Source organism: Pelobates fuscus, chromosome 12 (genome assembly GCF_036172605.1).
Source record: "Pelobates fuscus isolate aPelFus1 chromosome 12, aPelFus1.pri, whole genome shotgun sequence".
In the NCBI taxonomy this organism is placed as follows: Eukaryota; Metazoa; Chordata; class Amphibia; order Anura; family Pelobatidae; genus Pelobates; species Pelobates fuscus.
Window position 1 is genome coordinate 23,245,199 of NC_086328.1, and position 25,975 is coordinate 23,271,173.

At 40.9% G+C, this 25,975-nt stretch overlaps 1 protein-coding gene across 3 annotated transcripts in view; it reads left to right on the top strand.

Annotated features, from left to right (window-relative positions):
• Positions 1-286: 286 nt before the first annotated feature.
• The window catches only part of PIEZO1 (piezo type mechanosensitive ion channel component 1 (Er blood group)), a 123,523-nt gene continuing 97,834 nt past the window's right edge, over positions 287-25,975 (top strand). For all 3 annotated transcript variants that reach the window (XM_063437630.1, XM_063437631.1, XM_063437632.1), the window contains exon 1: positions 287-1,335. In XM_063437630.1, coding sequence (XP_063293700.1) covers positions 1,272-1,335 — 64 coding nt within the window. In that variant the 5' untranslated portion in view covers positions 287-1,271. The remainder of the gene's footprint in view (positions 1,336-25,975) is intronic.

Below are 25,975 nucleotides of genomic sequence, written 5' to 3' on the forward strand. Positions count from 1 at the left end.
ATGCAACACGTAGTATTTGGAATTAATGGTTCATTCCATTTGAGGATGTTATAAGTGATGTGAGTGGGCAAGCTGAGAGCTATGCAGTATGCACAGGCCCAGAGGGTCTTGCGGCATGTGAATGTGTGCAATACCGCGCTGCCACCACCAGGGGGCGCAGTCATCGTGCTTTCCTCATATTTTTGGGGGTTTGAAAATGTTGAAAAAAAGTGAAAGAAAACGTAACAAACAGCCAAACAGGAGCCAAGAATAACAAGAGATCGTGACGCTGGGGACGGCGAGCTCTGGCAGCAGCCCCTTGGGGACTGGTACCCTGCTAACCCTGCCTGCTGACCCTGGCCTGGCACACTCTGCATGCCAGGACATCCAGCTGCAGTGCCCATACACAGGCACCATGGGTCTGACATGGCACTCACAGACCCTCCTGCATCAGGCTGCCAGCTGAGGGCATACAGTATCAGGTGACATGTGCCAACTGCAACATTGTATCTACAGCTTCACTGGGCACAGAGAGAGAGAGGGAGTTTCTGGTGGGTGATCTGTGGGCTGGGTATGGTCTGCGACCCTGGTGTACTGGCACGCTGATGCCCCCTTAGCATGGACTGGCAGACTCTGATGATGACAGCAGGCGGTGGGTAGGGGTGGGGGGCAGAGTTTGTGTCCTGGCTTTTGGTGGGCTGCCCCTGGAAGCTCATCCATGCACACACAGAGGGCAGTGCCCCTGCACCCCAAAGGCAGGGATCATGCTGTGGGTGTAACCAGAGGCTTTATTTGGAAGGAAGTAGAGGATAGTTTTAGGTATCAAACACACACACACACACAGGGAGGAGACTGGAGTTCTATGAAAGCAGAGAGGGAGGTCCATGCCTTGCAGACTGAACATGTGGGGAGCCTCACTGAGCTGCTGGACCCACTCCTAATCCTGGGGAGGATCTAACTGGAAGAGGGCAGCACACCCACCCCTGATACTCCCACCTGTGTTAGAGGGTGCCCTGTACCACTTCAAACGGACCTGGACTCTAGGAGGTGGATCTGGCTGAGGAGGAGGGTGTCCTGAACATGTCTTGTGTGACCAAGTAACTTTCACTCAATGGGACAAACTATCACTCAAACTTTGCAATTCAGACCTGGCTGGCTGAGGACTTGTCCCTTGAGCCAGGGAGAGATGGATATGGCTTGAGAGTACCCCCCAAACCTCTGATTGCATAACTTCGTGCTGGGGGGGGCTGACCCCCTCCTACTTTTTTATAAACATTGCATAAACTTTGGAAATGGAGCTCCAGGTGCTATGTGGAGCTCTGTTTTGGATTGTGCTGCCCCTCTCTCTGTTGGCAGGTAAGTCACAGTCAGTTTTGTTCATTCACTTACTCTAGCCTGGCATGGGGTACACAATTGGCATTCTGTGCCCCTACCCTAAGCCACATGGCGGCAAGATAGGGACATCATTACTGTAGCAAGATCATCACTCAAAATGTAACTGTGTCAGTGAATCATATCCTTTACATGTATGTTACCATTCTGAAAGTGTGAGCCATTGCACAGGGCTCTGTCAGTTTTTTTTTTTATTTTTTTTTATTAGTTTTTTTTTATTTATTTATTTATTTATTTATTTTTTTTATTTTTTTTTTTTTATTTTTTTTTACAAGTATTCATTCTTTATTTTCTGTATCACTGTTTTCACAAAAGTCCAGCTCCTTTTCCCTTTCCTGTATGGAAATATTGACTGAATGGAAAGCCCCTTTAACTGAGAGGCCCATCTCTCAAACAGTAGGTGTTGTGATTTATGAAATCATGCTATATTTAGGGAGACTCCTGCATTATACAATGCTTAACCCCTTCTTGGTAATCCCAACTTTTAGTACAAGCTAAAATATTAGTTTTGATTATTATCCCTGTGAAAGAATACGGTTTGTTTGGTTTTAAGGCCAAAGTTAAAAAATACCAAATATTTTATTGTAAAATAAAAGTATTGAGTTGCATGTTTGGTAGTGGATACGTGGAAATGCCTGCCAGCATTGGTTGAGTAGACGTATTAAATATTGCACCTCCACTTGTTAACTGACCTCTCCCATAACATTCCCTACCTAAATACATTCTAATTAAGGGCAAAGGTTAATGGGATTCCCTAACACTTGAAGGTCCTGAGGTTTTGACACCTGTTGTAAAGAAATAGCTAATTGCATGAGATTCACATTAGGTAATGGGTAGCCTAACTATTGTAATATATATATGTCTGGATTTATTTATTTTAAGGAATAATTATTTTATTTGTGTTTTTTTTTTTTTTACACTTTTATTAACAAAAAGGATTAAAATTATAGTAAAACTTTTTTTTAAATAATAGTTCCAACAGTCTGCAAATTGCATGGCCAAAAATATTTAGGAATCAGAAAAACAAAAATTGTGCTCCTGTAGGTAAATCTTAGACTGTTTTATATTTAGAATTGCGTTTTATGTATAGTTTTTGTAAAAAAAAATTATAATTGGTATTGTAGCCAGTAGAAACACAAATGGCAACTTTTAGGCAAAAATCGCTCATCTGGGTACAGTCTCCATCTCTGGCATATTTTAACCTGAATTTTACAATTCTTATTTCAATTCGCAACAATTCAGAATTTATTGAATAAACGGCTTACTGTTCGAAGTAAACAATTACAAATGGTTAAAAATATCCCATGTTAGCCGATCCTGGGAATATTTTAGATTTAGAGAATATTTTTCATCCCAACTATTGGTCTAAAAATGTTTCAAATGCCATTTTCACTTTACTGTTTAGTTAACAAACCCCTAAGCAAACTGTATAACAAAACCTAAGCGTTTATTCATTAAATGTCAAGTAATAGTGTACTGGTATCCCAATTGCAAAGTCTGACCAAAAGTGATCAATTTTAACCTGAATTTTGCAGTTCAGTTTTTCAGTCCTTGATCATGGTGGGAAATCTGTCACCATGGAAACAAACAGGATCCGCAGACGCATTTTGGTTTCCATGGTGACAGCTTTTACAGAGTTAGCTTTGCCATACTGTACTCTTAGAGATATGTTTTAGAATTCTCCCCGGACAGGATTGTTTATTAAAATGTGATTTGTCAGGAATACAACCAAAGTGAAGGTGAATTTCACATCTTAGGCCGAATAGCCCAGCTGGACGAATTATCCAAATCCGCTATATTTGTACGTCTGCTATTTTGGCCTGAAATGTTCAGTTTACTTTGAATTCAAGTTGAATTTCTGACAGTTCACAGTTTAGCGAATAACCTGTAGGTTTTGAGAGACTTGTTGCCAGTCTCAAGAATGCCCAGTACCAAATCCAAGGCCTGTGCTAACTACACAGGGGAGAGAGTAGAAGTCCTTGTCTCCCAGCCCTGTCTGTGTGCGTGGTGTTCAGTGCTGCATGTAGGTTTTTAGGTAATGTTTACACGGATCCTCCCCCAGACTTATGGAATGTACAGTCCCAGCCTTGCATCACTCTGCAGGCAAAGGCTTGAAATGAACTCATAATCCATAAAATAATATTTGCCCTTGGGGTGATTGAACTGCTGGTGATTCTCCTCATTCTCATGGATCTCGTGGTTTTACAGAAAGAGAATTCTGTGTCTGCTGTAACACCTCCGCCTTAACCCACTGAATGCCAGGGGTGTTGGGGCCCATCCTTGGCATGTAAAGCGTTAACCATTGACGGCGCTGTGCCTCTATATTCTACCCATCCGCTACCACTGTGGCATTAGTCACCCCCTCCTGTCCACCGTATAATGGGCAAAACAGGAATGAGAAGTCTTACACAGTCATGGCTTATTCACCAACGTGCGAATTGTCAGGGATTCAAAGTGAATTTCAAACCTTGGCCACAATACCTGAACTGGGGTCATAGCTCCATTTTACTTTCCAATTCACAATAATTCACACTTTACTGACTTCCCTGTAAACGTCCCATGATTCTCAGCTGTTCGGCTGGCAAAGGATCATGTGTAATGGTGTTTTCAAACCTCTGCAGTGCCTGGGCTAGTCATGCCTTGTACAGCCTATCCCTGTGGCCAGAGTTATGTTTTCAACTTTTTTCCAGTTCTCATACACGTTGAAGGCTGGTTCCGTAATGTCCCAGAACTGATCCACAGGCCACAGATTATTCCACTTACTGATCTAGGCATAGTTTAGGGTACTTCATGTGTGGTTAAAATAGTTTGTGGTTTGTTTTGGATTTTTGTTGTTTTTTGTGTGTCATATATCCGCTGCCTAGCCTCCTCTTGCAACTTAATAACTGCTCCATATAACGTACACTATCACTAATGAAACCTCCACCCATTGTAGAATGCTACGTATCTCTATTCTAACCATGCATTGACACTCTTTCTAACTGTTAATGCAGAACTGTCAACAGTGGGACTTCTGCAGAACTGCATAGCTAACTAAAAGTTAAAGTTTGGTGTTTTTAATTAAATTATCTTTTTTATTTTATTTTTTATAATAATGCATGTAACCTAGTTTAACCCCTGCAGTGCTATTCACATGCATGTACAGCACTACTGAAGGAATGCTTAAGTATGCATGCAGTATTACAACAAATCTGTGTAGATTTCAGAATGCTCGAGGCATCATAGTCCCTTGAAGTTGCCCACAGCACCAGTAAGTGCGTTTGTGTTTTGTTTGTTTCTTTAATATTGGCAGAAGTGGCAATTCCTCTTTAAGTTGTCAAATTTATGCTCTGAATCTGCGTCACCAGTAATGCAACTTGTCACTGGTGACACCTATAATGGGTATGCCCACCTGGGAGCGATGTGGCATGTCACCCTGGCATCAAGCACGCCTCCTGGGTGTCCCCAAGCATGCAGAGCTCTGATGATGCACTCTACGCATGGTCCTAGTGCCCGTTTTATAATTTAAGCAAGCGTTTCTGATGCTTTTTCACTGTAGTGCCTGGGGACACTTCCCTAGTGTCCCTGGATGTGGGATGTCAGGACAGAACCCCGGAATCATGACTCTGCCTCCAAAAGCAGGACAATTTGGATCCCTGGTCCTAGATGTGGGATCTACAAACTATAACTTGAATTATATCCAAAGTGTCCTTTCTTCTCAGGGGAACCAGTGTAAATCACATCTCTCAATATTGCTCCTGAGAAAGCAGTGAAGGGGCATGACTGCTACAGGAGTTCTTTTAATGATTGCATCTAGAGTGGCATGTCGGTATGCCGAATACGATGTTCGCTTGGTGTACCCAAGCTGATAAATGCAAGTCGCTTCTATCCCCGCTCCACATTTACACTATATTATCGTATTTTATTTTCTGTGATTAACAAAAGTAATAAAAATTAAAAAAAAAAGTCACTTGCAGGAGGTACACTAGCAGATTGCTTATACACTTGCAAATCTGCAATACAAGCACCCTAGTCACTGTTTACGTGACCGTGCCAGCACTGCAATGGTAAAAAAAAACACTGGTCTCCATGCTCAAGTTCCACCTCTTTGACTGAGATCATCGAGACTTATGATTTCAGACAATCCAATCCTTTTCCATAGGAGGCGAGTGCACATGTGCTGCGCCAATCAGATGATCTCTCTGAGACCATCAGACTATGATAGCAGAGTTATACTCTATATTACGGAAGCGCCTCTACTGGCTGTTTCACTGGCCGCCACTAAAGACCTTTAAACCGTGCAAGTTATGCTGTTATGCAGAACGTTTCCAGTTGCAGGGTTAAGACAAGGCAACTAGAACACTTTATTGAGATGAACTGGTCTGGGTGCCTGTTGTGTCCCTTTAAAAGAGATTTGCACTTAGTACTTTTCATGTAAATGAAACAAAATACATATACTGTATTTCTACTATATTGTTTGTGATTTATGACGAAAAGAAATCTAATGAGTAGAGTGTTGATACTCGTTAAAATGGGGTTTTTGAGAAGTGCACTAGACCGATTGCTCAGCATTGGTTCCAGAATGCATTCTTTAACCAGTGGCACGCCACATTCCTAAATGATTTCTAAATTTTCCAGTCTGGGCATGGAACCGTGTAATTATGTCTAGTGAGAATGTGCCTGTTTAATTGGTGGCATAATAACAGGATCGCAAACAATAGCACAGCGTCTAGGAAACTGAATGCATTGTCATAACGTTAAACTTCGTAAATCTTCACGTCTGCATGAACCTAGCCCACATTTTAATGCACTATATAGCGAATGCATTTAAAAAAACTACACATTTAGGATATTAAAAAAATTTAATACATCCAATCAAAGTTCTCTGTGGATGCACTGTCTAGTGCAGGGCTAGGCCACCTTTGGTACTATAGATGTTGTGGACTACAAACTGATGTTTTTCAAGCATTTATGGTTTTAAGCATTCTGGGAGATGGAGTGCCAAATGTTGCCTCCCCAAGGTCTAGCGGGTTTACCTGCAGCTACAGGTAGACCACTTTCTCACCAGGAAGATACCCTCCATACAAGAGGTCCTAATTTTTTGTCTATTCCCCAAACCGTTCCTTTTTTTATTAGATGCCTCTTTCAGTTCCTTCCATTGACAACGCAACATAAAATAACACTTGCATGTTAAAATACACACACAGGAGCTATTCAGTAATCCAGGGTTTCCAAAACTGTTTCTCAGACTCCAAATAGCTCGCATTTTATGAATATTTCTTGCATCTGTGCAGGAATGTTGGACTTAGTAGAAAACCTATCTATCTAAATGTAGATCATGCCCTATATTTGTTTTGAATACTACATTCCCGGCTAGAAACAAACTCTTATTGAAGTTCTGGCTCCGTTCATATTTTATCTGGGTCTCGGTAATTCAAGCCCTTAGTCATGTGACTCCAAAAGAGGCAGCTGATCTCTTAACAAACCATAGCAGAAAAAGAATGTCCGTGTTGTTTGTGTTCTAAACGGTTTTATTTGCTAAACATGCTGGATCAGCGACGTATTTTATTTTTTCCCGTCATGTCGTTAATCTACGATTGTCATTATGATTGATCTACATGGTTAGATGCAGAGATATGTAAAAAACCTGTACCCTGGAACAGGTGTTTGGGTAGTGTTGCCTAGAGGTGGAATTCTGGCTAGTACTGCCTAATTATTCAATGTGCTATACAGATAGTGCTTTAACAAAATAAGTAGAAACACATTTAAAATGCTAAAAAGGTACATTTGATTTATTTATTTATTAAACTTTAAGACTTTGCAGCTTCAGCAGTGATTGTTGGCCAGACCAGTGTCAGGATACACTAATATGCCCAACACTCAGAACTTAAGTAAAAATAAAGAAAACCCTAAGGCGTATTACCGTGTCTTAGTATGGCCGGATATAACATATAAAAGAAAAAAAAACAAAAAACACAAGACCGTCTGAGGTCAAGAATACAAATATCGCGTAAATGGTATGCAAGCCAAAGGTCAAGGAATATAGAAGTCAGAATAATCAGAAGCCAAGCCAAAGATCAAGGGATACAGAGATCGGAATAGTCAGTAGGAAAGCCAAGGTCAAAATACACAAGAAACCATACCAGAAACACGCTCTCGGATAACCAGAACGGAAACCACGACAGGGCACAGAGAAATGAAGGAAAAAGGCTAAGGTGCTCCTTGATTGGCTACAGGGGAGCATGTGACAGTGAACGTGTGTGTGTGTGTGACGTCACACACACACACGTTTCCCAAGTTAGGCACTCAAAGGGTTAAGTAAGAACCTTTAAAAGGTTCTAACTTGCAGCGGCCGGCGTCTCTAATGATTACAGACCCGGCCGCTGTGTGAGGGGAGAAGTGCCTGTCAGACCACAGCAGGCATCGCAGGAGGAAGAAAGTGATAGGCGGCATTTCCATTAACACGTGGGAATGCCCCCACAACGAGAGTCCCATACCGCTCTCTGGCAGGAGCGGACCCGGACGGCGGCGTGACAATCAGGAAGTGACTCCGCTAATCACAATGCAGCGTTCCTTGACATTGCTATAACTATCCAATTATTTCAGTTGTAGTTTCGTTGTTGGCTTTGTACAGTAGAAAGTTGACACCTTAACTACAGGTCAATGAACACTTTTCAGTGAAGTCCAACAACAAAGACTGTACTATTGAACCCCCAAAAAACCATGCCGATTGGATGGGAGAGGCCCAAAGGCTGAGCTTATGGTGGAAGACTGTCTATTAGCGTTGTGCACGGAAATACATTTTGTTGGGTTTCAGTTAAGTCCATACGTTTTGGTTCTAATGACGGTTTGAACTGTTAATCCCTACGGGGAATGAATGAATCCAATAGGTGGCATTCACTCGCAACAACCCCCTGAAGGGGGTATTCAAGTTGGGAAGTCCAACCTAGTCAAGAGACTGTGTTTCTATTTCTCTTGCGCCTGACACTTCTAGAAGATGGTACCTTCACCCAGTGTTTAGAAGTTTCAGTCCCTCCAGCTGTCACCAGTGACGGCTTCAGCGCATCGGTTTTATCTATGGAGGATCCCCTGTAATTCATATTTATTTATATATTTTAAATAAACCTGAAGCAGAATCTCTACTAAGCTTTCTATAAGGGCCATACTCGTTGATGGAGCACTATTAATGTAGGGGTACGCAGATTCCTCATGCGAATTACAGAATGGACTATGCATTTGACATCTCTGCACACAAAGTATTCCTGTAGTCTAGATTCTAAACATTGCAAACTGATACCATCACCACATCGTGGGTTGTTTGCCATGATTATGGTGTTTATTCTTAAATGTTGAGCTGTGGGTAACTGACCGCAAAGAGAGACTAATTTAGGTCAAAACACTACAGTTGGGTGAAATAGTTGCACTAGGTATCCTAGAGTCTTTCACGCTAGCTTTTTAACTAATTCACTTTTAAAAGTTGAGTTCATTCTAGTGTTCTTAGAATGGAAATATCTGTTGCTAGATTTCTATTAAAGTTTAATATTAATCATAATCGCACTTGGCTGCCAGGTCTATAGACGACAGTCAGTTTCGCTTTATGTGAAATTCTTTGTGGTTTCTCCTCTCATTGTGTAGGGATATTTCTCGAATAGCTTCTTATTTTTGCGAAATTTAAAACCCATGCGTTGGTAAGAAAACCAGTGATTTATATTTCTATGAAAATGTCTCATCTCGTTAATCAAAACTATATAATTTGGAGTGTAGTGCTGTGTAATTTTTATTTTTTGTAAAAAAAAAATATGTTGTAATTTTTTTTTATATATATGTATTTATTTCTCATTAAAGTTAACTTAACTTAATGTGGTTTACACTTTCCCTAGGTTAATGTGAGCTCTTACATAAGCCAGATGAAATTTCTAGAAATGCTATTCTTATGTGTGTTATATCTCGCAGCATTAACCCCGTGACCTCCTAAATATTCTGTGAAGTGCTATCAATTGATGTGCTGACTTGTCGAAGTGCAGTCACTGAGAGGGGCTCTTGACATGAGTGACATGTTTGGCTCCAGTTGATCTACGGTCATTCCCAATGGGTTATGTAGTGACAAAGGGGAATGACTGTTTTCCTTCGACATGGACTTTCTGATATAGGGGGTATAACTGGTAGTGCAGTGATGGTTTTCCTTTTGACATTTCAGCTGGCTGAGCATCATGGGAAATGGAGTAGATAACAGGTTAGCCATCTTTGTTGTAGTCCTACAGTGTTCATTACTCAAAATACAATGAGCAATGTGTGAGGAGGGTTTGCAACACTATAACAAGGATCACTGGGGGCAGGAAATTGTGTATAATTCTAGTGTATAAATCTTCCTTCCTTCCTATTTTTTTTTTTTTAATTTAATTTAAAAAATATATAAGAAATTTTAACAGCGCTAGGCATACTGACCGGGTACCAGGATATTGTAATGGGCTTTGTATTTGGCACAGTAGTGTTTAAATTTCCAGTATAAAAATATCAGGACATGGGAGTACTCAGACAGGCCATGTGTTTGCGTCTGTGTGACAAAGGAAACTTCACCACTGATTCTTGGATGGGACTATTTGCCAGCCTTTTACCCTGTGACTATGGCCCCTGCAATAGAACCGGCTAATATACCCTAAACAGGCTCTGTTTGTGCAATTGGGACTATATGGTTAGTTTACTGAACAACCGCACAAACAGAGACCACCCTGGAGCTTGTTAACACCTATTAACAACTTGGAACGTTTCTCACCGCAGTGTTCTAATTGTTCGTCTGGGTGGCCGCGATTCCTACGAACAACCATGAGGTGACGGCCATCTTGTTTGCATGAACGCAGGCAGCGGTGTTTGGGCATGAAACTCATGGAACTGAAATCGCATACAGAAACTCCCGAACACCGCTGGACTTCCATCATCGCTTGCGTTTGTTTCTATTCAGCTTAGAAGAGCACTGTTCGGTGAGATTATTCGTCTGGATGAAGGGAACAAGCTCCAGGGTAAGACTATTGACTGCGTTCGGTAGTTTGTTCACTTGCAAACTACCGAACTAGAGCGGCCGCAAGCCCTGATTCTCTGGAACTGTTTTGGGCATGAAACCATGCTTGCGGATGGTCAAAAAGAGACTTCCATGAAACTTTTGAACCCCTGCTCTGATCTGGGTGATTTTTTTTTTTTTTGGATATGTTGTTCACCCAGATACGGGCTATCCGGGAATGTAAAATTTTTGGGGGTTTATTATGTTTTGGGGTACTTTCTGAACTTCGTGAAAATGTGTTTTTTCTGCCTGGGATAATTGAGTTACTTACAGGACTTTACTCAATTATTTCCCAAGCAGAGGGAGGGATTGTGTGCTGTACATGGGCGTGTCACAGACTGGATGTTTGCTCTGATTGGTTTATGTCCTTTGTGTTCCTGTGCCCCATCAGGTCCAGGGGGTGTTCCTCTGGCCTGGAGAATTGTATAAAAGCCAACCTGAACTATTAAAGCTGAGATCATTTTGCACCTTCATGAAGTTTTGGCTCATGTTTGGGGGATTGGAGAACTACACTCTGGGGGGATTGCTATAATAACTATACTCCCCTGAGTATAATCACTAAGCTCTTGTAAGAGCTTGTTCCTGCTACGCTCTCTGGACTAAGAGAGGCTTGCCCCCTGGAAACTGGATCCTGGTCATAGATCCAGGGTGGGTAGGAGACGGCGAGATTCCAACCAAGCTGCGGCGGTTCGTGGGGTTCGCAGTGCTTATGGTACCCATTAGTACTAGGAAGCAGCGATTGTTGGAGGTACCCGGTTGGGGTGCCAGGCGGTCCGTCACAGTCTGCGAAGGAATGTTTTGAATCCTGCTGAAGAGCTATGAGTGTCAGGAGAGGGTACAGGGCAGACCCGTGGCTGGGAATAATCTATTTGGAAGGACTGCTTAGAGTTGGGCCTATTCTAAGAATTCCATGTTTTGGGGTACAGTGGAAGATCTTGTTAGTGTGCTATATTTTGGGTGCAGGGGAGACGTATGATGTGATGCTCGATACTGGGGTACAGGAGTGACCAGCGTGAGAGGATTCTGTATTGTGAGTTACTGGGAGAGCTGTGCTGCAGTGTACTGTATTCTGGGGTACAGGGAGTGGGTGTCTGGGTTAATTCATTCTATTTAGCAGGGTTGCAGGATGGAAGTTGTAGGATTGTTGGGTTCATTGTTGCCTGGGTACAATAAGAGGAACTAAATACTGAAATCTGAGTCAGTTGATGAGATTCCTTACAGTTAACCACCCTTTGGTGTGAATTGAGTGTTGGGTCTGAGTCAGGCACATGAGTCAGGGAGGAAAACGTCTTGTGTTAGAATCACGTTAACCCTCTCCCCTCCCAATGAATGACTCACACTATACATTGTCATATCCTGGACGAACTACCTACCTTCCAGGTATTGTATAGTCAGGACATTTTGTTTTCATTTGGCAGTATGTGTACCTGGACTGCAAGGTCCCCTTCGACACATACAATGTATCAGTCTAGAATAGATTACTGTATTTATAAACCATGTATTATTACTGGAAATGTCGCTTTTAACATTCCTGTGTTCTAAATCCGAACAAGTTCTGCTACTAGTAATCAGGGCGGCTTTAGGCTTTTAGGAGCTCTCATTAAAATGTATTGTCTGTTTTTTTTTGTTTTTTTTATTAATGTATTTATTTAAATGAATATAATATGGGGTTATTAATTTAACTCCAGATGTAGCTAATTAAAATCTTAATGCGATAATTTTAGGCAAAACATGGCTAATCTGAAAAAATACATCTCCAACTCTGTTTTATAGTCCTTAATTGGCATTTGTTTTGTTCCCCCCCCCCCCCCCCCCCAATATTATACATTTTATGGGTTTGGATGGAACAGATGTTTACATGTGCTGTTGGGGTTAAATTACCGAACTCTTACAACTATACATCAATAATATACTGGAGGGCTTGTAGTCTTGTGCAATAATACCTTTATTTGTGCAAAGGTGGTACAGTCAACATTTCAGTCCCTCTCTGACTTTTTTTCTTTTTTTTCCAATATATAAATATATTTAAATCAATAAAATCTGAATTAACATCAGTATGGACAGTTTCAATTATGTAGCACAGAAAAAAAAATGTGAGCAATTTAAAATGGAGGACTCCCACAAAGGAAATGCAGGTAATACCAGACCATCAAGTGGAAAGTCTGACAAATAAAAGTTAATTTGGTGAGAATTTAGAGACCGGATATTGGGCCCCCAGTAATTAAAAAAAAAATGACAAACCCTACACTGGGCTTTCACCCAATCCAATGGAAACACATTGGCTAATTTGGGCTGACAGTAGGTTTATCAAGAGTTGGCCAGATAAGGAGGATGGACCTTCTGGAAGCTGCCAAAAGCATTTGACTAAATCTAGAATATTTCAGATAATGGCAGAAAAAAAAAATACTGAAAATAACCAGCAATGGAAGTGTAATAGGGAATCCATGTAAGATTGAATAGGCCCCAAAACAATGGTATAAATCTAGGGTAATTGATTATACTAAACTTACTTTTAGTGGCTGCCAAAGAAAGGGGGGAGAGGGAGGGGAAGGGGGGGTTATAGGTCAATTTCAGGAAAAGAAAACGAGAGAAAGGGTGAAAAAATAGGAAACCTATTAATTCACTGCATACAAACATAAACACAAATAAATTCACCCTATTCTCTGTGTACAACACTTGTCACTATCTGTGTAAGACCAGCATAACAATATTTTGATCATCAGATGTAAAAATCTAAAATTATGTAAAATATAATAAACACAAAAATCGTAAGACCTTGATTTAACCCCTTAAGGACCAAACTTCTGGAATAAAAGGGAATCATGACATGTCATGTGTCCTTAAGGGGTTAAAAAAAAAAAATTGCCTCGTGAATAATCTTTTTCAAATTATTTTGTGTTCAGGCAATCCAAAATTATAGCTTGTTTCACAGCATAGACCCGGTATATAAAAATAAATTTAAACCTAAAAATAAGTTACAAAGTATCTATCTTAATTAAAAGCAGAGATATTTATGTTGAGACATTTTACTTCGTAAAATATGTAAGCAAGCAATACGTGTCTCTGTTTGGACACCCATATATAGGTTAATAGTTTATAAAGTGCAGGTTGCTCGGCGTCCCGAGTCTTCGCGAGTTTGTATCTGCACAAAGCTATGATCAGGGTCTTGCGTGGACTGGATGCTGGTGATAGGAGTCAATTCCTCTCCAAAATCGCATTTTAATGAGCATATGTTTAAATAAAAGTACATTTTTTTTTTCAATATTTAATTATGTAAGATAGATACTTTGTAACATATTTTTAGGTTTCATTTATTTTTATATACCGGGATTCATGCTGTGAAACCAGCTGTAATTTTGGAGAACCGGAACACCAAAGAATGCAACTTGTTTAAACCCTGCTAAGGTCAATAGTAACATTAACATTTCAGAAAACCAAAAAGTAAGGCTAGCCATAGATAACTGGCTTTTTTTTTTTTTTTTTGTCAATCTTTGTTTTTATTGAGGCATATGATGGTACAGTACAGAAAATAAAGTGATGGGTTAATGCATGTAAAACATACAGTTTGCATAAGTGTACACAATAGTTGCATGTATTCCCAAGAGTATCAGCCTCTTTTTTTTTTTTTTGTTTTGAAAGTTTAACAGTAGAGTTATCCGTATAGGTTACACAGACTAAGCAAATAAAAGAGTTACAAGATAATTACGCTTATGGTTTGTTCGGTGAAGACGATTTTAAGCAAGCTAGAAATGGGTGCAATACCTCAGATAATGCTAATAACAGGTTAAGAGCACGTATAGCGAGATTGCATGTGGCCTAGTACAGCATTTGGTGGTAAGTTACATTATGTTAGGCTACCCGAGGGGTCTACCAGGTAGTACACAGGTATATGTTTTTCGATTAAGTAGCATAGGTTAGTTTCTGTGGTAATCATTCCAGTCATCTGGACTAGGGTAATACACTGCTAAAACATAACATATTTAACAGAAACAGGACACGCTGATTCTGGGCTAAGACAAAAACACTGCCCCGACATCTCCTGCTAGAGCAAAAATATGTAAAATGCTAAGCCAGGCACAAGGGGGTCTATTGGTAGCATGAGAAGGGGAAAATACCACCAGTGGTCTGCCACTCGGGCTAGTCCTCATCATGTCCAGTGACAGGGGGCCAGATCAGGACCCAGAGTCCCGCTTGCTTTCGGTGCCGTTAAGCTGCTGACCAGAGTCTCTGTGTTGGCTATGCTGTTTCCGAGGGTCGCTCGTCTTCCGCCTGAGGCCTTGATGGGCACTCGCGCCTGTGTGCCATTGGTCCCATCTTCAGGACCGTGGGCCCAGGGTTCCGCCGGGCCCCTAGCTTCTCCCTGGGTGTATGGCAGGCTGTGGGGGGGGGATTCCTCCCGATGAGCACCCAGCTCAGATGAAGCGTGTGCGGACCTCTCAGCAACGTAGCGGTATATGTGTCAGGGGTATTTCTGGGTGTCTGTACCCGTACCTGAAAATGCCTCGGGTGCCAGAGCGGGTGGTGGCTGCAGGTCGTCCTGCTGGTCTCCGCCATCTTGTGCACGAGTCTAGGTTGCATGTTAGTGCACGTGTGTGGGGCTGGTAAGCGTGTGTCCTGCAACAGTAATTCTCTGGACTGTAATGCTGCTGGAGAATGTGGGTCTTGGGATTCAGGCGACTCTGTGTACCATGCCAGATCGTTTCTGCTGTCGGCCCCATGCGATCACCGCTCTCGCGGCCTCCGCCATCTTTGCCGCGTGTCTGAGGCCTGTATGATGTACTGCTAGCTCCTCCGCTTGTTGCTTAAAGCATGGACCGGGATCACCCCCCCGGTCCGGTGGGGGGGGGAAACAGGACCGGGTCCGCCGTTGCGCTCAGTGCGTTCCGGGCTCCGTTGGGCAGGATAGTGGAGCGGCGGCCGTCCACTCCACTCACCGCCAGGCAGGCACCCGCTGGTTGCTGCAGGGTACCCCTCCTCCGGGGGGCTAAAACTCCGCGAGCAAGCCTCTCCCCGGCTCCGGTAGCCCGTGTGCCTTGCGGGTCGAGGTTGGTAGTAGTTGTTGATTTCTGATTTATTGTCGATTTTTAGGTGAAATTGGGTAGCTTGTGCGGGAGCTGTGCTTGCCTGCGACCGCTTGGCTCGGCGGCCCGGCCCCGCCCCCGATAACTGGCTTTTAATCGCTAAAAATAAATCTTAATTACCCAAAACTTAAACACACCCCTGTTCTGTGTACTTCTCATGGTGAGCAAGCTTATAGTAAAATGTGAACTAAATTTTACATTTTAGGTAAGAATGCCTATAATGCAAGTATCATTCCCCAAATCCCATATGTCTTGTTTGCTATTTTGGCGTAAAATCGTAGGGAGTTAGTAAACCTCCCATGCAATTTGGCAACAAAGGTTTTCTATATCCTACATATTGGCTCTGTGTTGGTAACCGCTAACCAATTTACTTATAAATGGCAAAAATTTAGAACTTTCAGAAGAATTAAAAAAAAAATGATGTAGGTGGCTGTAAACGAGTTGTATTCACCATAATAGAGCTGCTACACAAAGCTCGTGATAGAGCTGAGTCATTACCAAAGCATGTTTTTGTGTTCGAGAAGTATTGGTAAAGTTCTAGTAATTCTCAGTGAGCCAAATGTACATAAGAGACACCTGTCTGTCACCTGCCAAAAGTTAATTGTACTGATTCAATGGTCTTCAAAACTAACCTAAAACCATCAACTGGTATCCCTATCTGTAACCCAGATCTCTTGGGGAAAAATGTCTACAACCACTAATCTAATCAAATGTTATAAAGCAGATATAACCTTACATTGTGACATGTTGGGATCGTTTTAAAGTACACTGTAATAATGGAACCTCTAGTATGTGAAATTTTGACTTTTTCACAGAGATGATAATGAGCTTTTTAGAAGAAAACGTTGGAGCAGACATCCGAGCTAATGGGTGGAACAATGGCTGGAGCTAAACTACATATCGCATAAACCCCTTCTTTCAGGATTAAAACAAAAAAATACCTGTTTGCACATTTTAAATACATTTTCTGTAGAGCGTTTTAAAAAAAAAGGATTTGGGCCTCTAGTTTGCCCTTTTTAAAATGCTGTTTTATTTAAAATCACTTTTACTAATCACAACACAATCTCTGAAACATCCTGCCAAAAGTACAAAGACAAAGTAACATTTTAGGAGAAACATACAAGTTTTAGCTATGAACAACACTGAGCAGTTTTTGGCAGTGGACATGTGGACCTAACTTCAGGTCAGTGCATGCTATTTCTTCTTAAAGGAACTCACTGTAGGGGCTATGGTGCAACGGTGTCCCATTGTAAATTGTCAACGTGGGGTGTCTTGCACCAATCCTTGCCTGCACTACGTCCTACAGAGTGCTGGAAGATCCTTAAAATGTGTTTACATTAGCTTTCTGAGCAATTCAAGGCTAGCTCCTTGGCTAAAAGCATTCACTAAATGAGCGAAGCCCTGCACTACTGGGGCTTGGCACCTGACGAGCGCTCCATAGGACATATTGCAGGCATGTTTGACTCCTTATAAAGTCATGATACCAAGGCAACCTCCACATCATAACCACTACAGTGTGCTGTAGTTATGAGGCCTGGAGTGTTTCTTTAAAGTTGTTTATGTATCAAGGCAAATCTGATTCGAATATAAAACCCAGAAAGTGTGAGCTGATGAGCCATGCGTTCAAGTCAATTTGCCTATTAGTGTGGAATGATGCTCGAGTCCCAACTAACCCCAAACCTAATGAATTTATGAGGCTTGGTACCTTGGTTGGGTATTAAACTTTAATGATCTCTTCATTAAGGGAAGGCGTGGTGGAGCCTTGGATGGAAAGCTGAAGGTTCCGTGCCACTAATATGGGTGCAAATTGATTACTGTAGTATGTACAATTTAGACTTTCATGACTTAAATTTCTCTTATAAGGTAATCTGACTTGTGAATTACTGGCCGTTGGGACTGAGTGCGGTTCTCATCACTTACTCTGCTTAATTAATTCCCTAAACTTATCTGGTAATCTATTTAGAGGGGACGCACGTTTCACAACCGTACATCATTGATCAATAAATTCACACCTGCTAATTTCTTTAACATTGCCATTTACTCAAAGTTAACATAATCCATTGCTGTTAACAGGAAAGACACACATTCTAGCCTGATCCTGTCTCTGTTTTCTTTACCATTAAAGGGAATCCCTGGGTACCACAACAACTTCATTGGAATCTCGTAATAGCATTCTTACTCTTACAGGGCTATTTGCTAAAGACATTTATGGTAATTTTTAAATGTAGGCCAAAAATACCAAAATGTAAATATTCTCGAAGTCAGTAAAGTTGTTTATATTTTTTTTATTTCATTTTCTTCTTTTTTTTTTTAGTTCAATTCGCTTTGAATTTCAGATAATTCACACTTGAGTGAATACCTTTTGTTAGTTAAAGGAACACTATTGTCACCTAAACAACTTTAGCTTAATGAACCAGTTATAGTGTATATAATAGATCCTGCTTCTCAGGTTTCACTGCTCAATTTGCTGCCATTTAGGAGTTAAACTTTCACTTTCAATCAGATGTAATTTACCTTAAACAATTGTATCTCTTTCTTTGTAAATTGAACTTTAATCACATACAGTAGGCTCTTGCAGGGTCTAGCAAGCTATTAACATAGCAGGGGATAAGAAAATCTAAATTAAACAGAACTTGCAATAAGGGAAGGATAAACCTTAGATGACTCTTTACAGGAAGTGTTTAGGAAGGCTGTGCAAGTCACATGCAGGGAGGTGTGACTAGGCTTCATAAAAAAAGGTGATTTAACTCCTAAATGGCAGAGGATTGAGCAGTGAGACTGCAGGGGCATGATCTACACACCAAAACTGCTTAATTAAGCCAAAGTTGTTTTGGTGACTATAGTGTCCCTTTAAATATAACACAAAGACATAAACGTGACATGATTTGAGTCTGTTCTAGGAGAAATGTGCTATGTAAATTAGAATATTAAAATGATGATTCCCGCCCCTCCTATCTTTTATCAGACCTATAAACAGTTTTGCGTATAACATGTCAAATATTGTCCATTAGGAGAACGACGGTGCTTTGTTTAATTCGCTTACCCTTAGCTGTGCACTTAGAATGCTTTGTTTCTGTGCAAACAACTTTTACTCCTTATGTTTATCTGAGATATAAAAATACTTATTAATTTAGCATAGTTTTATAGAAGTGTCAGAGGGTCACATGCATGAGCAGTTGCTAAGTCTTTGCCAATTGCTTTTAATAACTTTTAATAGTCTTGTTCTGTTTGAAAGGAGATGCAGAAAAGGGTCACTCCATAGATTTAGGGGAAGGGTGCAATGAGGTATTTTGATCCTTTTGCACATATCCTGTTTTCTTTTCTTAACCCCCCCTCCCCCACCCCCAACGTCCTGATATGGTAACATGAATGGAATCCCTTTTATAGGGGAGAGACCTGTGTCTTTGGAATTACCAGTCTGCTTTTGTGTACTTTACCCCACTCCCTCTAGCATGTAAGCTCATTGAGCAGGACCCTCCACCCCTCTGTTCCTGTGTGTCCAACTTGTCTGGTTACAACTTCAAGTCTGTTCGTCCACCCACTGTAAAGCGCTGTGGAATTTGTTGGCGCTACATAAATAATAATAATAATGGAGGACATCTGTGAGTGGTCATGTCTCGAATTGGTGGGGTTTTTTTGGTTTGTTTTTTAATCCTCCTTTTTTGTGTTTTTTTTTTGTTTTGTTTTTTTCTAGTAAAATTAGAAAAAATAGAGCAATAACTCTTTGGTTTCACCTATTTCTGGTGACTAATTTCTAGCCAATAGAAGAATATGAACTCTTTTGAGATGTTGAGATGTACCTTCATGCACATCAACAACTTCTAGGTAGAATGTTGATGCGTGTATTGTGTAAATCTGTCCAGACACGTGCAGTTGACTTCTATCACTATGAGTCATTATGCCTTCTGTGCGATGAGGAACTCCTCAGAAAACCGTTGTTTTTGAGATTAGTTTTGACCTACCATATTACACTACAGACGCAGTTCTGTGCAGAGCTTAGTGGTTCTCATGGTGTTTGTATCTTCGTCTTTTTAGTTCTTTAAACTGCTACTTGTACATGATGATGGTTAAGAGGGATGCAAAATTTCAAACCAAATGACTATAGACGTTTCATTATTTGGCCTCCTCATCTTTATTCCTCAGCTCGGTCATTTGGCTATTTCACCCTTCACCTGCCCCCGTGTTGACAATGTCTTCTCTGATCAGTGGACAGACTAAAATTACATTTTGTTCGGATGAGCTCCGTCCTATTTAAGTTTTTTTTTTTTGTTTCTTCCTAGTTTAGAATATCTCTACCTTTTTCCCTGCTCTAAGGGAAAACCTTCTTAATGTCTTCCTTCGAGAATGATATTGTTTTAGGAGTATTGCTTCTACTCTCTCCACAATCTAACCAATATTCCTAGCTTATGTGGGCATTTTTGACTTCGTGAAGTTTTTTTTTTTTTTTTAATATGTATATAAAACTGTGTAGCAGCGTGGCAGAGCCTCAGTTGGCATCTCTGGAATGTGTAGACGTAATTACGATGATGCCAATTACACGCCCTCTCAATGCCGTCCGTGCATGTTCTTGTACGAAGGATGTGATCCAAGACCTCTCTGGTTTTGCAGTCTGTCCAAAAGCCGTCTCAGATTGTCTTCCTATTAACAACTCATTTGGGTCCGTGGGTTCTTTTCAGATATAAAGAGCTCCCTACTAAAGTGAGACTTCCAAGTGAATCTGAAATGTTGGACCAAAGTAGTTTTAAATGAAAGCTTAGCTGACTTAGAGAATTTTTCCAGTTCAGCTATATTGCCATTAAATCTTAAATTCACTTTGATTTCTCACTTTGTGAATATCCCTGTAAGATACTTGTTTGCAAGGAAGGGGACGGGGGAAGGGGGTATTTGGTGATTTATTTCTGCGTCCTATGTTTCACAGTACAATAATTGTAGACGGAGCTGTATTTAAGGAAGTTGGAGCACAGAAAGTGTACCGGTAAATTATAGCCTATGGAGAACCCTATACTTAGAGAACAATAACCATTTCAAACAATGGATTTATTTGGCACGGATATGAAATGTCATATTTATTCTACAGCAATGAAGTCATTGCTATAATTTAAACCTGATTATGTAACATACTATTTTCAAACAGCTGGATATGAGAAAGAGATAACTGCAATGATAGGTTGACTATAAAATAATAATCTGTGTAACATTTCAGAATGCAAAGGAATCTGTATTTCTGTGATGGAATGTCATGTTAATGCGTGAATTTTCTTGTTCTCAAGTTGAGTTGCAAAACTGGCTTCGGCTGACATTCCCTTTACAACATGGTAAGATGTAATCAGGTTAGGAGTCTCAGTGACTTTGTTCCAATTCTAAAATAATGGAGAATAAATTGGGGAATTGCAAAAGTCTGCAAGACACACAAATTTCAGGATTTTTGCTTAAAATGTGCAATTCCATGTCAGTTAGAGAATAAACCCAGTTGTGGTCATCTGATATAGAATACCAATTGTGGTCATGTGATCTAGGTACCAGAAGAACGGGCAGCACTCCAGGATACAAATGGTAACTGTATTTATAAGATGGTAAGTGACCTCAGCAGTGCGACATTTCGGCTCGTTCGAGCCTTAATCATGCTGAGGTGACTTACCCTCTAATAAATACAGTTACCATTTGTATCCTGGAGTGCTGCCCGTTCTTCTGGAACTTGGACGGATTGGTGGTGTCTGTTATTGCACGGAGTAACTCCAGAGATAGTGGCCGGATAGTAAGGTGGAACCATAGTGTGTCTTGTTTCTTTGTGATATAGGAAGTCTTTAAGTGGGAAGGCTACTGAAGAGACTTGTCAATTTGTTCCTATATCCCATGTGGGAAGTTAGCCTACTAGGTAGGAGACTTGTCTTGTTGCAGACTGCTGCTTCTGTCCAGATCATTTGAAAATCACACAGAGAAGACTTGTGTTACACACTGCAGCTTCTACCGATATGATAGGACTTTGCATTGCAGACTGTAGTTCCACTGTCTAAATGTTTTTTGGTTTTTTTCCCCCCCGAGACTATATTATACAGTAAATTTTGCAAAGCGTTAAATGACTCTATAGTACAATGGACAGCCGTGGTTATAATTATTTGAAGAAAACCAAAAAGGAACCACTTTTGTAACTTTCAAATAATGAACGTGTTCTGTGGCATCCAACCGAGCTCTTCACTTGTTACGGAACTACAACTCCTTTGGAGCACATCCAGCCACTAATATACGCCTCGTCTTGTAGAGGGATCTCTGAACATCTTGTCCTTTTATGATGCAGCTCAGTTGATTAGTTGTCTGTTGATCAGCCCTGATTCATGTACTATTTTGTTCTTGTGTTGTTCAACATTTTCCTAACATCGGTGGCCTATCCGTACTGTAGAGAACTCCATGCACTACGTTCTGAGTTTTCCCTTAAACAAAAAAAAACAAACAAACCGAAACTGCTCTTTCTATATTGTTTTTATTTTGAATTCTTTTTTGTAGAGAATGAGCTAATCCTCGGCTTTCCGTCAGTGCAGGTCCTATAGATAGCAGCTGCTGGTGTTTGGAGGCAATACAAGCTTACTGGATTATAAAAAAGGCACTAGGGATAAAATCAATGGTGCATGAGGATCTGCTATTTACACAAGATAAAAATGTCAGCGCCAGCAAGATACCACGGATCTGTGCAACAAGAACAAATCTCAGTACATGCGACACAGAGTGTTTTATCTCTGTCTATTAGAGCTGTACGGAAACACTCAACACTTGATCATCATGTTTATTGTAGTGTTGCCAGACTTGTTTAGAATGAAAAGACGAGTGTTAATGTTTTTTGGAACGTGTTTCGGGTTAGAAGTGATTTTAACGTGTGTTGTGTTGGATGTAACCATTAGTGATTCCATTAGAACGTGCATTAGTTCTTCGTTGTTGAAACGTTAGTGGAGAGGTTGCTTTTAAATTTATGGAGGACGATGAAGACCTCCGTGGCTGGTAAATACTTTATTTCAAGAACGCATGGATATCCTCATCTCCTGTCTGACATGACCTGCCTTTCATGGGTCTGACGGAAGACTGATTCGTTTACAGCCATCCAAGAAGCAACACTTAAAACGGTGTGCATCCCATCCATTTAAAAAATAAATAAATAAAACACTTCTCCTTCGTGGCCCAAAGTCTGACATACATTGATATGTCCCATGGCTTCGTACCATGGGCCATAGAGCCTGTTATTTTTTTTAGCCATATAGTGCATCTCTGAAGATTTTTGTGCAAATGGTATGTATCAAACCTATAGTTTGCATTTTCTGTATTTTTGTTGTTGTTGTTTTTTTATTTTGGGGAGGGGGGTTGTTTTTTCACCCATAAAAGATTTTATATGGTTTCTTCTCCTACAATTATTCTTTTGGTAACTTACACTCAGCATGTTTTTATGTGTTGGACTATTCCCTCTGGCGACACACTATTTCATGACTTCTAGTTAGTTGGACCTCCTCTCCTGTAATGTCTTTGCGTGTATCACCTGCTATACTCCGGCCCCGGGCACCAGTTAATCAAAGTCTATTAACTCTCAGCACTTGGAGAGAGTAGATTTTGTGGTTACACCTGATCTTTGACCTCCGGTTTTTCTTTATCATGCACACCCATGCCCTCCCTCTAGTTAAGTCATCGTTTCACAATGGGTACAGATCCTGCCCTAGAAGTGCGACGTGTACATAGCACCTGTGGCTTTGTACCTAGAAGAGCAGGCAGTGAGTTCATCTGTATGACTGTCATTGTTTGTTTATGCAGGTATTCGTATAGTTTGTTCTGGTAAGAACCAGAAAAACAGGGACAAACTATCTCTCCTATGTTATCTACTGGTATGTTCCATTTATAATTCAAACATCGCAGCCTTTCAGATTGGCAAGAATTTATTTTACAGGAAATGGCTTTAAATCCATCCTTGTCTCTTCAGAATGTTTCTAACACGTCTCTGTCTCTCTGGGGTACAGTTATCCTGTCCCCACAGATATATCCTTAAAGAGGCACTGTAACCAAAAATAAACAAGATCTACTCTAGCGTTCTATGTGAATCCCTTTTTATTATTATTATTTTTTGTGAGTGCTAAAATACATATCCTTATCTATAGGAGTCAAGATGAAAAAAAACTTATGAAACGCCTCCCAAACATCCCAATTTTGTTCGCTGGTGTCTGCATCCAGACCCGGCACAGCGCAATCGCGTTATTTAAACACGCTTACACTATGCAGAGGGCATTAGGGCCCATGGCAAGAGCACTTCAGCAACACTGGCTGTGGCAATGGGCAGAATTTCAAACCAAAGTCAATCCATAAAATGAATCCCACTGAATAAACAACCACAGACAATGTGGAGCGACGAGAACTGCACCCAGATACTTAGATATGTAGAATTCCAGTGCTGCAGATGACATAGAAATCTAGAATGTTGAAGCATACACATAATGCAGGGCAACACTTTTCATGTGCTGCCCGTAAACATGACATTATACGAGTACAAGAATACATGGTGGATCTGGCAAACCTTCACCCCGCTGGCTCTGCTCTCGCTGCGACTTGACAAAGATAGATACATAGTATATTTGAATCACTGGCCTTATCTTTTCTTTTTTCAATTAATCTGTCTGCAGACTGACACTGCCCTCAGAGATATATGGGTGATAGTTTGCGGTGGTTTGGCCTTACAGCCACGCCTATCCGTTGTCCTACAATATGCGTTTGCATTCCTAAGGTCCTTTCAGCACATGCTTGTGTAGTGCCTTGTGATAATGTTTAGATCCAGCAAGGAAAGCGTTAATGAGCTGTGAGGCCTGCACATTAGGTGCTAGAGCAGTTTAGCATGCCATAGGTAAACAGGATAAAGTGTTGAATCGTTGAAAATTCATTGTGAACGAACAACGTTAAGGCCAAAATAGCAGCTTTGAAAATAATAGCTGGAAAAACAAAACAGATTAATTATCCAATTTGTCTATTGCGGCCTAAATTTTACATTTCAAATTCCCGGCACCCTGACTGACTGTTTCTTGAATAACTAACTCTGTACGTGTATCATGCGTTTACATTTAGATGAGGGGAATAACTCAGACTTTAGTGTTAAGGAGAGGTCATGGCTCCAAACTCTAGAATTTCAATCTCATAACATCATCGCACTGCTATGCTTTGTTCTAACACCCACTCCTCACGTGGCACTGTAGGTTTTTCCGTGGCACAGAATTTTGTTTTTTCCTTTCAAATTTCCTGCCAGGCCTCACCCTTATTGGATCTATCCTCCCCTTATCCCTCTCCTTTCTAGTCCCCTCTCTCCATTGCTATCACAATCTTATAGTGCAAAACACTGCCTAGACCCGTGATGGGAAACCGTGAAATTTCAGGTGTTTGATATCTACATTCCCCATGTTGCTCTGCCAGCTTTTAGGCTGGCTGAGCGTGGTGGGCAATATAGTTCACAAACACCCAGAGTTCTAAGGCTGGTAATCAGTGGCCAAAAACAAATATAGATTGATTATTGCCTAGTTATTTGCCAATTCCACCATATTTTACTTAATACACATCATGCATGCTGTTTGGCTGGGTATGAAATGTGATGCCCTGCTGTATGTAGAATTCATATGATGCAGGAAGTAATTTACAAGGCAGGAGTCAGTTTCCCACTGATAATTTGGAGCCTTGAATTCTTACATTCGCATTCTTTTATTTATTTATTTATTTTTCTGTTTATTGATTTTTCTTTTATCTTATCGTTGTGCTTCAAGGTCTTTTCTGGTCTCTCTTTCTTATCTTTTCTCACTATTTTGCTATAGCTTCCGAATTAGATTCCTGGACTTGTCTCTAATCCGTATTGTTTCCGATATCTTTCTCATTTGTCAACACCATACAGCAATTAGCAAAGTATGTGCTGTTGAGGCGCCGTGTGTGTCTGCATTCACACTGGCAAGTGTACGACACAAGCTGGGGTCAGAGATTCTGCCGAAATGTCCTCTGTACAGAAAAGTCTGAGTGGGTTAGGCGTCCACAGAAGTTACACTGAGACCAGTGTGTCTTCTGCTCGCTGCTGACGTACGTCCAGCGCTCTGCAGCTTGGCAAGGGATTCCCTGCGCTGTTAATCCCATTACGGATACTCTCATCCAAGGAAACCTTTAACACATTCATTGCCAGCAAGATCTGCACTAGAACCAGATCTGCAGGGTTTCTGCACTGCTTGTTATTAGTGTCACCATAACCTTTGCAGAAGAACCTTTCGGCCTGTAGCAGCACTCCCAGTATAGGGGAATACTACCTCTCCTTTACAAATAAACGTAGAGTAAATGGCTCTTTTAATTTCAGGTGACCCTGGGAGGAACTGCATTTGGACTTTGAGTGCGTCTCTATTTCTCATTATTTCCGGAGAAAATATAGCTCTTTTCACCCTTAGGATTAAAGATCTACAGCGACGCGTGCAGTTTAGTTGAGGCCCGAAGTGTTGCCTTATTT